The 16141-nt window shown below is 40.3% G+C and overlaps 1 protein-coding gene across 1 annotated transcript in view; it reads right to left on the reverse strand.

The window, feature by feature from the left end:
- Positions 1-16141, reverse strand: part of EEPD1 (endonuclease/exonuclease/phosphatase family domain containing 1) — an 83788-nt gene that overhangs the window by 36421 nt on the left and 31226 nt on the right. The window contains exon 2 of the mRNA XM_072153312.1: positions 8152-8203. Within this exon, the coding sequence (XP_072009413.1) occupies positions 8152-8203 (52 nt within the window). The remainder of the gene's footprint in view (positions 1-8151; positions 8204-16141) is intronic.

The raw sequence follows: 16141 nt of genomic DNA on the forward strand, positions 1-16141 counted from the left end.
GACACCAATACAGTAGAAAGATGGAGAAATTCAGATTATTATTGTAGCTTCCCTCTAAGGTCCCCTTAACATAATGAATTGCAGGCCCTGAGAAGGGGCTTCAATGATAATCCAGCTCTGTCCACTCCTCCTTGCTCCTCCCTTACTCTTCAAGTCACTTTAAAATAGTGCTGAACATGGCACGTTCTGGGGTGCCTGTGACTGCAGGAGGTGGAGTCCTGCATGGTGACCTGTGTGCTGGGTGATGGCCTGGGTGCCCACAGAGAGGGCCATAGGTTTGCCACCACTGCCCTATAGCTTTAGTAAAATAGTAGGGACAAGGAGATTTAGCAGACAGGAGATATGATTGGCTTAGACCAAAGAGAACACCAGAAACATTGAATACATCTAAAGTTTTGTAAAATGATTGTAGTGATTGTTCTAATGGAATAAAGTACTGTAGTTTAACTAGGCAAAATGATAGCAGAAATAACCAATTGCTATATAATTTTGTAACAAGACCACAGCATTTACCTTATGTAAAAGATTAGAGGAAGAACATGAGAAATACACACTTCCCATACAGCCATAGCCAAATAATGGTGCCAAATATTTAAAAAATCTAGAAATCTAGATAAAGAATGTTCTGGCCCTTTTGTTAAAAAAAAAAAAAACAATAACTCCAGGTGTATGAGACTTCACTGCGAGCATAATAAACATTTCATAACTCTGAAGTAAAATGTCACAATGATTAGACATCTAAAGACAAGAGCTCATGTAAAATGCATGCAACCCATCTGATCTGCCACTTAATCTGTAAACCACAAGATTAGGAAGGTAAATCGTATTACATATTCAAGTGACTCAACAAGATCCTATTTTCCTCTCCTGAAACACAGCCTTGAGAACAGCTCCTTCTGAACACAAAACAATGGCTGGCTGGAGATGTGTGCTACACCGAGGTCAACCTCTCTTGGCGAGCTGTGTTTCACCAGGGCTCCCTGCCAAAAGGTATGTTTAGTTTTCACCCAGAACAGCTGTGAAATCCAAACCTCCACCAAAGCCGACAATAGATCTCAGGGGCGCTGACAGACTTAACCTTAACAACAACAAGCCCTGGACTGTGCCTTTATTATGATGTTGACTTGTGTCCATCCCAATGACTTTAGACCAGTTAAAGAAAATGCTGCACAACAGACGATTATACAAAGTGTCATGTATCGTACCTGTATAATTATGTAATAGAGCAAGTACATCATTGTGTAGAATCCACATTGCAATGTGGAGTAATAAAAACAATAGTTAGATGAATGTGTTTGCACAACAGGATTTGCTACTCTATTACTGGATTTTAACCCCTAGGCGCACCAGGACGTTATAGTACGTCCCCGGGGCTAGATGCTTAGCGCACGGGGACGTTCTATAACGTCCTGCTTCTGGCACCGGCTCACGAACGGAGCCGGTACCAGAAGCAGCGGCTGTCAGCTGTCTAGTAGCCGGCTCCGATCGCGGGTGTTAACCCCTTACACGCCGCGGTCAAACATGACCGCGGCGTGTAAGGGTGTTTGCGCTGTGGATCGGATCCCCCGTGCCGCTTACCGGGGGATCCGATCCACTTCTGGGCAGCTCCGAGGACTGGCATGTGCCCCGGAGCTGGCCGGTTTCCATTGCAGTCAGACCCCTTCCGGGTCTGACTGTAAACTGTCTGAGCATGCGCAAGCTTGCTCAGACAGTTTACACTGCTCTACAATAAAATAGTATTGTAGAGCAGTGTATTGAACTTAAACCAGTGATCAGAGCATCACTGGTTCAAGTTCAAGTATGTATAAGTAAAAAAAATGCAAAAACACTGAACACTAAACATTATAATAAATAAAAAATAAATACATAAAAATATAAGCCCCTAAAATGTCACTTTCCCATAAAAACACTTAATAAAGTATAAAAAACACAAAAACACAAAAAACCCCGCATATTTGGTATTGCCGCGTCCGTAACAATCTTTATAATAAAACAGAATCGTTACTGGACCCGCACGGTACACGCCGTAGAAAAAAAAACGCAAAAACGTTCCGAAAAAAGATAATTTTTAATTAATACCCTATAAAAAAAATGCTCTAAAAAGTAATTTAAAAAATGTTATGCACTCCAAAATAAGCCCACTAAAAAGAACAACTCTTCTCGCAAAAAATAAGCCCCTAACTAGATTTGTCAGCCGAAAAATAAAAAAGTTATGCATATGAAAAGATGATGATGCTAAAATGAACAAGATTCTCTCCAAATTGGTTTTTATTCAGTACAATTGAATAAAATACACAAAACCCCCACATATTTGGTATCCCTGCGTCCGTAACAATCTGCATAATAAACAGAATCGTTATTAGATCCGCAAAGTTAACCCCGTAAAAAACAAAACAAAAAAAAGCTCCAGAAAAAAGATAATTTTCAATTAATACCCTATAAAAATGCTCTAAAATAAGACCACTAAAAAGAACAATCCTTCTCGCAAAAAATAAGCCCTTAAACAGATTTGTGAGGCGAAAAATAAAAAAGTTATGCATATGAAAGACGGTGATGCTAAAAGTAACAACATTTTTGCCAAATTACTTTTTATGCACTAAAAATGGGAAAAAAAATAAAAAATCTATATAAATGAGGTCTTTTTGTAATCGTGGCGACCCATAGAATAAAAATAATATACTATTTTTATGGTATGGTAAACAGCCAAAAAAAAAACCCCATAAAAATCTTCCTGAAAAGTGATGATTTTCATTTCCTCCACCAACAAAGAGTTAATAAAATCTCACCAATTAGCCTATAGATTCCCCCAATTACGTACCAGAAAAGTGCATCTTATGTGGCAAAAGAAATAAGCCCCTATAGGTCCACATTAAAAAAAGAAAAAAATTATAGCCTGTACAATGTGACATAGCAAATCTGATCTGGATGGGGCCTCCTTCCCTTCCATGCCCGGCCGTGCGCCCATACAGCAGGTTACCAGCACATATGGGGAATCCGTGTACTCGGGAGAAATTGGGTAACAAACTTTGTGGAGCCTTTATTCATTTAATCCATTGTAAATGTTTAATTTTCCACCCAAAATGAGTGTATTGTGAAAAAATATTACAATTTGCAGACTGCACCTCCATTTTGTTTTAACCCCTATAAAACACGTAAAGCGTTAACAAACTTCTTAAAAGTGGTTTTTCATACGTTGAGGTGTGTAGTTTCCACAATGGGGTATTTTACGAGTCCCACTATTATTTAGGCCTCTCAGTGTCAATTAGAAGTTGAGCAGGTCCATCTAAATACAGGTTTTGGTGATTTTACAAAAAATTTGAAAAATGATACCTAAATTCTGAGCCTCATAACATTCTAGTAAAATATGTGGAATCTTAAAAAACCATGCCAACATAAAGCAGACATTTGGGAAATGTAAGTTATGAATTTATTTGGGAGCTATGACTATCTGCATCAAAAGTAGAGAATTTAGAACGTTGAAAATAAAGAATTTTTCCAAATTTTTGCCAAATTTAGTTTTTTTTCATAACTAAACACAAAAGATATCATCCACATTTTTAAACTAATTTGAAGTACAATGTGTCACGAGAAAACAATCTCAAAATCCCCTGGATATCTCATAGCGTTCCAAAACTATAACCACTTATAGTGACACAGGCCAGATTTGAAGAATGGGGCCGCGTCCTTAAGGCCAAAATAGGCTGTGTCCCCTAGGGGTTAAATAAAGTAAAAAAAAAAAACAACAACAAAAAAAACTTGTGTCTACAGCTCATATGGAAACTTGTGTATGTGTCACCGTGGTCACAGAGGCTCCTGGCCAGGTCGCACATGTTTAGAGCAGATCTGACCTGGCGTAGTTTTCACACCCCCTGTACAACCACCTCCCACCCCAACACGCCCCATAGTGATGTCCGGAAGACTCTCCCAAATGGGGAGGTTTTCATGTCGAATAATGGGGCCGAATAAATCTCCCTCACTGAATATAATGGATCAGTGTCCAATGCCAGTCTCGAGTTTCACAGACTCGCGCGTGAAACATTCCTGTGTGAAATTGGGCCATATCCAATTTGGTGTACAATAACATTAGATGGTTAATGTCTGCTCCCTATTATTCTATAGCCCTGTCACAAGTGCAGAAATAAACTAGTTGTGGGGCAACCCCTTTATTTTTTTGTTATAAATCAAGCACAGTTCTTCTGTGAATGCATCAAGACAATGGACTTACACTAGCACCATGATTTTGGACCATGACAGTGTGATTTTATAGATGAGGCCTGTTAAGTTTAAAAGTATTTTAACAAGGATGATACTACAAAGAGACCAGTCATATGGATGCATGGTGGTGTCATGAAAATACAGTAGTACTGTACAACATCTGTTATCCACACATTCTGACAACCTCCACATACATGCCTTATTTTTGTCATAACTAAGTAGGAGAAATGGAAAACAAAATATTCATGTGTGTTTTTTCCAGGAAATAATTTTTTATGATTTTTTCTTGTGTAAATTACAGCTGTATGTGATTATATTCTCTGCCAGGAAACATTATGATTTGGCTCAATGTGAACATTTCTGAAGTGTTTCTAGTCTTCATCATCTCTTTATCAATATATTGTTTATGTACAACATTGCACAGCAGAAGACTTCTGTACTTTGAAGATAAATCTAGGAGTGAGCAGCCGCTAGACATAGAGAGGAGGCTGAAAGCATTGCTGCCATATGAAGGTTACTAATAGATGATGAACTCATGAAATAAATCCATATTTATGTCCAACTGGATAAGTGTATTTAACAAATCATCAGCACCCACAACAGTTCTTTAGTTTAATATGAACCTGTCACCATGAAAATGGGATGTAATCTGCATGTTATAGAGCTGGAGGAAAAGGGCATCTGCAAATATAGTTTTGTAGTAAACAATTCTGTATACCTTCTATTCTCCACATTTGTTGTTCTGCTCTTCTAATGCTGCAAAGTCATTACTCTGCAGAGGAACATGTTCCCCATGGAGTGAATATACAGGTTGGGAGTGCTTCCATCATATAGAAATACGATGCAAGGACTCCCTGTCTGCCAGCTGCACTAACAGTTCTTATACAGTCATGGCCATAAGTTTTGAGAATGATACAAATGTTAACTTTTACAAAGTCTACTGCATCAGGTTGTATAATGGCAATTTGCATATACTTCAGAATGTTATAAAGAGTGATCAGCTTAACAGCAATTAATTGCGAAGTCAGTATTTGTCTAGAAAATTAACTTTTTCCCCAAAAACACATTTCAACTTCATTGTAGACCTGCCTTAAAAGGAGCAGCTAACATCGTTTCAGTGATGGCTCCAGTAACAAAGGTGTGGGTGTTGATGATGACAGGGCTGGAGATCAGTCTGTCATGATTAAGTAAGAATCACACCACTGGAGACTTTAAAAGGAGGCTGGTGCTTAGGATTATTGTTTCTCTTCCATGGTTATCTCTAAAGAAACATGTGCAGTCATTATTGCACTGCACAAAAATGGCCTAACAGGGAAGGGTATCGCAGCGAGGAAGATTGCACCTCTGTCAACAATCTATCGCATCATCAAGGAATTCAAGGAGAGAGGTTCCATTGTTGCCAAATAGGCTCCAGGGCGCCCAAGAAGGACCAGCAAGTGCCAGGACTGTCTCTTAAAAGTGTTTCAGCCTTGGGATCAGGCTACCAGCAGTGCAGAGCTTGCTCGGGAATGGCAGCAGGCTGGTGTGAGTGCATCTGCACTCTTGGAGCAAGTCCTGGTGTCAAGGAGGGCAGCAAAGAAGCCACTTCTCACATCAGGGACAGGTACAGGGAGTGTATTGCTGATGACTGGGCTAAAGTCATTTTCTCTAATGAATCCCCTTTCCGATTGTTTGGAACATCTGGAAAACAGCTTGTTCTGAGAAGACAAGGTGAGCGATACCACCAGTCTTGTCTCATGCCAACTGTAAAGCATCCTGCAACCATTCATGTGTGGGGTTGCTTCTCAGCCAAGGGAATCAGCTTTCTCACAGTCTTGCCTAAATATGCATCCATGAATAAAGAATGGTACCAGGATGTCCTCCAAGAGCAACTTCTCCCAACCGTCCAAGAGCAGTTTGGTGATCACAAATGCCTTTTCTAGCATGATGGAGCACCTTGCCATAAAGCACAGGTGATAACTAAATGGCTCAGGGAACAAAACATAGAGATTTTGGGTCCATGGCCTTGAAACTCCCCAGATCTTAATCCCATTGAGAACTTGTGGTCAATCATCAAGAGACGGGTGGACAAACAAAAACCAACAAATTGTGACAAAATTGTGCAACAATGGACTGCTATCAGTCAGGATTTGGTCCAGAAGTTGATTGAGAGCTGCCAGGGAGAATTGCAAAGGTCCTGAAGAAGAAGGGTCAACACTGCAAATATTGACTTGCTGCATTAACTCCTTCTAACTGTCAATAAAAGCTTTTGTTACTCATAATATGATTGCACTTGTATTTCTGTATGTGATAAAAACATCTGACAAACACACATAAAAACCAGAGGGCAACAGATCATGTAAAAATATGATATTTGTGTCATTCTCAAAACTTATGGCCATGACTGTAGTACTTGTGTTGGAGTTTGGCTGGTAGACCAAATCCTTGCATCATATTTCATAATAGTGGCCCGTTTCCACAGGCTAAGCACGTTCGTCTGCAACCAACCATAGCACTCTGGTTAGTCTGTGAAATCTGGCAACTGCAGATCCATGATTATCTGACTGTCCACACTCTAAGCCCCATAAAAATATATGCAAGTCCCTTGTCCCTACCCAGTGATGCTCCAGTCATCACCTTTAATTAATTGGCTGTAATAGAAAATGCCTACTGACAGTCATAGGGGATGCAATGTTCCTGAATGTCATGGCAACCTATCGTTGCCCCTCAATGACACCACAGGGCGTGCGATCACATTGTATTATAGTATGCATTGCGTTCATTATCAGTGTCTTTGGGCTCTCTCCATGCGCCCTTATCAGCTTCATGATTCATGTCATGTAGCATGAATGGGTTAACACCTATCCTACTAAATTGTTCCTAGGAATGGAATAGGCAAATACGTTTTCCTGAAAGGAAAGAGCAAAATGCACTATAGATCAATGCCCAAAGAACCCTCTTAAAAGTCAGTTACTGATTATAGGGAGTCATTTTCTAAATGGTGCCATTGTATGCGAAGACTTCTTTTTGCTTCTATTTATTAAGACTCTGTGCGGCCATTGCCATCTATGGGGGAAATATGTATGGCGGCAGACGGTCAAGTCCATGGGGCCTTACTTACTTTTATTGCTGTGTGCGGGGACTCTCTAAGCAGACACGTCATGATTCCTCTATGCTATGAGATGCTGGTTGCTGGTGCTTAGATTATCAGGATTTAGCTACACTTTTACTTAGCTTCTGAACATTCTACTAGTATCGGACACAAAGAAAGAAACAGGAGACAGATGAGAAATGATGAGATCAAGGAGATGGATGTAAGACACAATGACACTCTCCGCTCTGCTATAGGCCTCCCTCCCCTCCCCAGCATAAAGACCTTTTCTGTCCGTTGTTAGTAGAGCAAGTCTCTGCATGCTGCTTGCCAGCAGGAAGTGCCTGTGTCTGAGCTGGTCTTGTAATGAAGGGGGGGCAGGAGGCAAAAAGCACTGCATCGTGCAGACAAGAGAAGCTATTCACGAGAAGAATCTGACCATAGTCAGAATATTTACGGTAGGATCCAGAGGCAACCAAAATGTAAACACTAGGACTAATAAAGACAGGTTGGAATTATATCTGTGAAATGCTGTATTTTTGTTAACAGTGAATTAGAGAATACATTATTTTGTTATCCTAAGTATATTCAAGAATCGGTCTTTGTGGGAATACCCCGTTAAATTTAAGTCCTGTCACAAGGCTTCCTTCAAGTCCGGAACTGAACAGAAACTGACTTTCTAAAAGCTTTGATTAGAGACTAGTGTACTTTTTTCCCCATCTAGGAAAACTTATTTTCATATTCCTTTTGCACATAATTTTTAGTGGAGCAAAAATGGTCTATAACCACAGAATCTGTGCAACATGCTTGAATATGTTCCTCACTTTTATATGTATATTACATATCAGCAAATAAAAAAAAGTTACCTTTTCCAGAGATTCTTTATCTGTAAGTTCCTGAACAGCAACAAGCTTGATGCTGAAAATAAAAGTAAAATAAGTCAGTAATAATAATAATAATTCTTTATGTATATAGAGCACACAGATTACGCAGCGCTGCACAAAGCATGTCAAATTGGTCCCTGTTCCCATGGGGCTCACAATCTAAACAACCTAACAGTATATTTTGGAGTAGGACAGAAACATGTGCGCCAAGAGAGTAGTCTCCAAATTAAATGATGTGGAGGTGGAAAAGTTTCTGGAAAGATAATGGTCCTCCCTCTTAAGGGGATAGCTGGTACAGGCGGTCCCCTACTTAAGGACACCCGACTTACAGACAACCCATAGTTACAGACGGACCCCTCTGCCCACTGTGACCTCTGGTGAAGCTCTCTGGATGCTTTACTATAGTCCCAGACTGCAATGATCAGCTGTAAGATGTCTGTAATGAAGCTTTATTGATAATTCTTGGTCCAATTACACCAAAAATTTTGAAACTCCAATTGTCACTGGGGCAAAAGAAAAAAAATTGTCTAGAACTTCCATTATAAAATATACAGTTTCGACTTACATACAAATTCAACTTAAGAACAAACCTCCAGACCCTATCTTGTATGTAACCCGGGGACTGCCTGTATTTGTATATTCATGGCCATAGGTCTTGAAGATGATGTAATTAGCCTCTGACTCTACTCCTGCACTCCCTGATCAGCCAACTAAAGGCGCGATGGACTTGAGGTGATTGGCTGAAAATCTCAGAATAGGCCATTTATACTACAACTCCTTTAAAAGACAGTCATATTTATATAACCTATAAACATACGAAGCTGTCACAAACAAGAATAGATAAGAATACATTAATCCTTATTGATCAATTACTAAAATTACAGTGTGACATGTTACTTGTTACATAAGGGGAACCCTTATGCGGCACATCGATAATCTAAATGAATGTATATATAATTTACAACGATACCTATAATTTTGAATATTATCAGTGTGCCCTTATGTGCAAAAGGGTTCCCTTATGTAACAGGTAATTTTAATGGTTTTCACACTAATTTTAGTAATTGTTCAATAAAGATGAATGTATTCTTATCTTTTGGTTTGTGACAGCTTCATATAGTTATAGGTTATATTCGTGTAGTAGAAACTTAATCACACTGCGAGGCAGTTTTTGCTTTTGGTTTTGTGACCCGCAGTCATGCTTGTCCTGTAGTACTATATTAGGAAAACAGAACATATGCGTTATATAACAACAACACAAAGCATCCACAACCTGCAAAAGCCAAAAGAATCCAGTCACATTTTTGTGGTTTTCCAGTTCTGTCCAGCATTATACTCTTTGTACTCCATTCTTATGGAAGGCTGGGTCTTATCTGCATGTACTGTAAAATATTATTTGCAATACATGCAATGCCTATGGATTTTTCTCAGAAAAAAAAATGGTTTACTGTAAATTATAAGCTTCCTTTCTTTTCTAATAAAAGACATCAAAGTGGGTAATGCACATCCTCCTGACTTAAGAGGATTCCTTACATATCTGTTATTGAAGAAATTATATTGCCCGCGCAGCTCCCCGAGTGGAGGAGGAGGTTCAGGGTGGCTGCGCATGCGCGGTTGCTTTGCGGTGCCGCGGGAAATTCGCGGCAGGCACATCATCGAACAGATGTGAGGGTTCGACACTGTTTGCCATAGGCGGACATGTTAATTGTATTTGTATATAAATCATGACTTTTTGACACCATGCTACTTACCTCTGAGGAAGCCATGGAGGTGGCGATACGCGTTGGGCAGTGATGGCGAACCTTTTAGAGCCTGAGTGCCCAAACTACAACCAGAATCCACTTATTTACCATGAAGTGCCAACATGGCATTTCAAGCAGTAACTTAATGCTACCTGTTCTTCAACATCATTCAATTGTATTGCCCCCCCCCCCAGTACAGCACAAATGTCTTATCTTTCAATGTTATACGGTGCCGTGCGCTGTGTATTCCTATGGAGAGGGGCGAGGGTGAACTGCACTCATCCCCTGCTCCTCTCTGCAGCGCCAATGTATGCCCGCCGTACATAGACAGGCATACATTGTGTGAATGTAGCCTAAAATAGTGTGGAGAGCAGCATCTTTTAAGTTGCTTACACACCACTCTGGTTTTTGAGTAGTTCAGTGTTCTATTGTTAACCATCATATAGATATACCCATTGCTAAACTCTGCCTGTTTAAGAGGTGGCTGCTACAAACTGTAAAAACCTTGGTTTTGTTTGTTTTTTTAGATATGTTTAATCACATATCCTAATAAAACCATTTCACAGTACTCTGCATTATAGCTTAAATAGTTTGATGCTAATGGGTTAATTTACTGCACTTTAAAGGGAACCTGTCACCAGGGACCTCATTTTTCACTAAATACAGATTCTAAAAGCCCATGACACCTGCAGTGCAAACATGCCTCTCTGCCTTTTCTAAGCATTTGTATTACAATATAATTGTGTGTTATAACTTACCTTGCACCCTGACAAAATCCTGGGGTAGTCACAGGGGCTGGACTTTGGTTTGGATGCATTTCAAAAAACAACATGTGACTTGTCTGAGCTGCAGGCTGCCTCCATGTTTGTGCTCCTGTACAGCTTGTCCCTCCCCCACTGATGTCAGACTGACCAGGCTGTGACCTCTGAGAAGAAGCGGGAGGAGGAGCTGTACATTAGCACAAAGGTGGGGGCCAAGCTCTGAGGAGTAACACAGACAATGCATAGAAAAGGCAGATTTGCACTGCAGGTGTAATGGGCTTCTGCAATCTGTCATTAGTGAAAAATGAGGTCCCTGGTGACAGGTTCCCTTTAAACTAATCACCTTCATTTAACCTAAAGCAATGAAGCACAGAATACAGGACCCTGTGATCTGCATACACAAATATTCAACCACTCAAAGGTGCCGTTAGGAACACAGGTCTTCAGTTACTACAGAGGGCTACATTTTAATATTCGGAATACTGTACTAGTGGTAAGATACTACTCTTATGGACTATTTCATACCCTTGGATTTTACATTAGGCACATTTTGTGTGCATGATCCTTGCGTTTACACAATTCCCCTTTCACATTCTCTAGGAACAGATTTTATAGTCTTCTGGTCAGTGACCGGACACCAGGCAGAAATGTGCTTGATGGATCTCTAAACTATGGGACTGTCTACATATACTTTTATTGTAAATCACGCAGGCTTTGATCATTTGTTTTTTTTTTAAAGGATAATACATTCCAAATAACCGATCACAACCATTGTTCAGGGTGTTCCCTGACGGACTGCTCATTTATCCTTGATCCCCCGGGTCCTTATTATATATAATGTACAAGGGAGGACACTGCAGCTGGTTGATACAAGTCATTCAAATTAATTTGTGAGGTTAAAGTTTTCTAGCTTGTTAAAATTGGTGAAATCAAAAATTTAGAAATACAGAGAATCGCCACAAAGTTATATGATATGTGATACACATAGTTGCTATTAAAACTCATAATTTCTCCTTTTGTAGAAACCATGCAGTGAGGTTATCTAATTTCCATAGCAACTGTCTGATTTCCTGTTTGGGTCACAAATATTTAAGCAACTATTGCTACATAGACTCAAACAGTTACAGCAAGTGTGACTGCTAAGATACACAGGCTGGTTTTAGATCTAACATGCTGGCACCAATTACAGCAGTTAACCTGTTAGGTGCTGTGCTCGACCATGGTGCACAGCTGCGATGTCATCAGGGGTGTCGATAATTTTCAATGACAGCAGGGTGCCTTGGAGGAAGCTTCTAGAAATTAACTCCAGGGTCGGGGTTTATGGCTAATTTGATTTTATATTTCATATGCACATTTTAAATTCCTTTAAATTATCCTATGTAGCAGTGATAACAAAGCTTTCAGAGACAAGTGACTTAAATTACAACCAAAACCCACTTATTTAATGTGAAGTGCCAATAAGACAACTTAAAAATTAACTTTTTACTCCCTGATTTTCCATGATATTCAAATCGTATCAGCCCCCTGAGTACACCAATACAGTTCAAAGAAGTAGGGCAAATTCATCATTAGGCGCAGGCTAATGTAAGTACTTTGTATTGCAGATGCCGACAGCAATCATGTAGGGTCATCTCTGATGATAAACCACTAGTTTAACGTCCCAGATCACCCTGACCCATTACCTTTGGCCTTTAAACATGTTCTTCTGTAGTTCCATTCCATGCCAACAGTACCGATGTCAGCACATTGCCTCATTCTTCCATCTGTGCCCAATCAAGTGCACATACAGCAACATGTAACACTATCATTCATGAAGTAAATTTATGAAGACGGCAAATACAATGTTTGCATAACATTTTCATGGGTCAACACTCAGACAGATATCATAGGAAGTGCATAATCCTCTCCCATTCAGCAGGGCATTAAGAAGTAGCTTAATCCATTTTATCTATCCAGTAATACATTCCTACAGCAAAGCTCAGCGCTGCGGCAAATACAACACACTATATTAGTGCTCGATCAAAAAGAACATGTGCTGAGAGAAGACATCATCTATGGTAGCTCTTCCTACTGCACACACTATTTGTGCTCTGCATATAAAATAAGGATACATGTTCAAATTTCACAAATCACCAAAGAATCAGACAAAGAATGCCTTATATATTCCAAAATATTGTCTACATTTATAAAAAGAGATTATAATATAATCACAGCAACTGCAAAAAAAACTTTTTAAAACTATATAAATAAATATTGTGCAGGTGAAAATAAGAAAATTGTTTTACTTCCCCACTTATCAAGCTCTTTTCCTCCACCCCTACCTGCTGACATTTACTATGAAAGCGGTTGCAAATGTATCTCCATGTCATGTTGCCAGTGCAAACAGGGTCTTCAGTGGCTGCAGAGATAATCCTAACCTTGGTTTGGCTGCGACACTGGTAACTAGTTTCATCCAGTCTGCTTCTAGTATGTTACACATAACATTACCTGTAGGCTTAGGACTCCTATTTCACAAGTAAGGATTATGTTACACTGAACCCCAGTATAAATACCATGGTTAGTGTTGATGGGGCTCCACATGTGCAGCACTTTACAGTCACTTCTATGGTGACTGCTGAGCCTACAACACAGGCTACTACCCTTATTCTTCTGGACCATTAATTCCCACATTTTCAGCTATTTATGGCCTATCCTGAGGACATACACTCACCGGCCACTTTATTAGGTACACCATGCTAGTAACGGGTTAGACCCCCTTTTGCCCTCAGAACTGCCTCAATTCTTTGTGGCATAGATTCAACAAGGTGCTGGAAGCTCCTCAGAGATTTTGGTCAATATTGACATGATGGCATCACACAGTTGCTGCAGATTTGTCGGCTAAACATCCATGATGCGAATCTCCCGTTCCACCACATCCCAAAGATGCTCTATTGGATTGAGATCTGGTGACTGTGGAGGCCATTTGAGTACAGTGAACTCATTGTCATGTTCAAGAAACCAGTCTGAGATGATTCCAGCTTTATGACATGGCGCATTATCCTGCTGAAAGTAGCCATCAGATGTTGGGTACATTGTGGTCATAAAGGGATGGACATGGTCAGCAACAATACTCAGGTAGGCTGTGGCGTTGCAACGATGCTCAATTGGTACCAAGGGGCACAAAGAGTGCCAATAAAATATTCCCCACACCATGACACCACCACCACCAGCCTGAACCGTTGATACAAGGCAGGATGGATCCATGCTTTCATGTTGTTGACGCCAAATTCTCACCCTACCATCCAAATGTCGCAGCAGAAATCAAGACTCATCAGACCAGGCAACGTTTTTCCAATCTTCTACTGTCCAATTTCGATGAGCTTGTGCAAATTGTAGCCTCAGTTTCCTGTTCTTAGCTGAAAGGAGTGGCACCCGGTGTGGTCTTCTGCTGCTGTAGCCCATCTGCCTCAAAGTTCGACGTACTGTGCATTCAGAGATGCTCTTCTGCCTACCTTGGTTGTAACGGGTGGCGATTTGAGTCACTGTTGCCTTTCTATCAGCTCGAACCAGTCTGCCCATTCTCCTCTGACCTCTGGCATCAACAAGGCATTTCCGCCCACAGAACTGCCGCTCACTGGATGTTTTTTCTTTTTCGGACCATTCTCTGTAAACCCTAGAGATGGTTTTGCGTGAAAATCCCAGTAGATCAGCAGTTTCTGAAATACTCAGACCAGCCCTTCTGGCACCAACAACCATGCCACGTTCAAAGGCACTCAAATCACCTTTCTTCCCCATAATGATGCTCGGTTTGAACTGCCGGAGATTGTCTTAACCATGTCTACATGCCTAAATGCACTGAGTTGCCGCCATGTGATTGGCTGATTAGAAATTAAGTGTTAACGAGCAGTTGGACAGGTGTACCTAATAAAGTGGTCTGTGAGTGTATATTTCTCTCAAATAGGAAGACCCATTTCAGCAAATTAGCAACTTCAAATCAAATACCAATAGTAACTATGAAAAGGGAAAGCAATTCAGTTGCACTTTTCTTTTTTGGAACATTTGGAAATTACGTACATTGCTGTATTTATATTCTGACTATTAATAATTGTCAATTGTCTTCATATTCTTAGTCACGTGGAAGTGCTTACAAGAAAACAATGGTTACTTTTGTCAGTTATGATCCAGGAAATCCTAGAAAATCCATGATCAAAGTAAATCCAAAGCACTGCCAGAATGGTACAAGCTCTTAATACCATCGATCAAAACCGACAATTCTGAGGCAGGCATAAAGGAAAATATACAGAAAGCCTGGATTTATTTTATTACTTGACTATCACTATATCCATTATACTAAAGCTTCACTTTTAACCGCTTAATCAACAGGACAGTTTTTTATACTTTAAATTCTTTTTTCTTTAAAACCTGTCAACATAAATTGACTTAAAGAGAACCCGTCATGCAAAATAACCCCCCTAAACTAAATATATTTTCATAAACTGCCATTAGAGAGCATTGTCTCTATCCCTTCATTGTCCCTCTACATGACTGTAAACCTAAGCAATGAGGTCCTAAAGCTGTATGCAAATGACCTGTGAAATGTCCAATGAAGCATTAGCATATTCAAGCTGTCCACTCTATTCATGAGTGGGAGGCACAGCCACGCCCCCAGTGCATGACTGACAGCCTGTATAATGATGTGAGGCTGTATAATGATGTGCTTCCTGGTGCTGGTGGCCACGCCCCCTGCAGCCTGTGTGTGCATGTGTGTGTGTGTTTAGGAGAGATACAGCAGCTCCAGGCAGCCATGTTACAGCAGAACATGTCAGATTCATGTGTAGCTGATGTCTGTGTCTCTCACCTGTATATTAGGAGGAGGCAGCATGTCAGCAGATACACTAACTATGCTTTACTATACATTACACACAGACATGAGCAGGGGGAGGAGAGGGGAGGGGGAACAGGGTGACATCACTGCCTCTGACCATGTGACCAGCCTCATTTACATGATAAAAAATAGATGATTTTACAATGAATAATGTATGAAATAACTAGATAAAGGCTGGGATGGGATCCTTGTAAGCTGCTCCAACAGGTAGTAGTGACAGGACAAGTGACACAGACCTGATGACAGGTGTCCTTTAATAAACTACTACCATTAAGTTACAGCAGCCATATCATGTTCCTTTCATTGTCCAGTAAGGTGGCATCAACTAATGGTTTCATCCATATAGTCATGGAAGTGGAGAGTTCAGCACTGAAGTCAAGCTCTCCCTACTTTGCTGGATTTGATGCCATTATGTTCAGGATCTTCACTAACTAGCTCTCATGAAGTGGGTGAATGTTGTCAATCATATCGCAGGGGATGATCTGAGGGAGGGGGGGGGGGGAGAGTGGGAGCTCTACTTCAGTGAGAAAATCTCCACCTCTGTGACTTTACACAACTTACAATTTACATCTTACTTCAAAAGTAGTTTTTCTAGATAAGACATG

This window comes from Engystomops pustulosus, chromosome 5 (genome assembly GCF_040894005.1).
Source record: "Engystomops pustulosus chromosome 5, aEngPut4.maternal, whole genome shotgun sequence".
In the NCBI taxonomy this organism is placed as follows: Eukaryota; Metazoa; Chordata; class Amphibia; order Anura; family Leptodactylidae; genus Engystomops; species Engystomops pustulosus.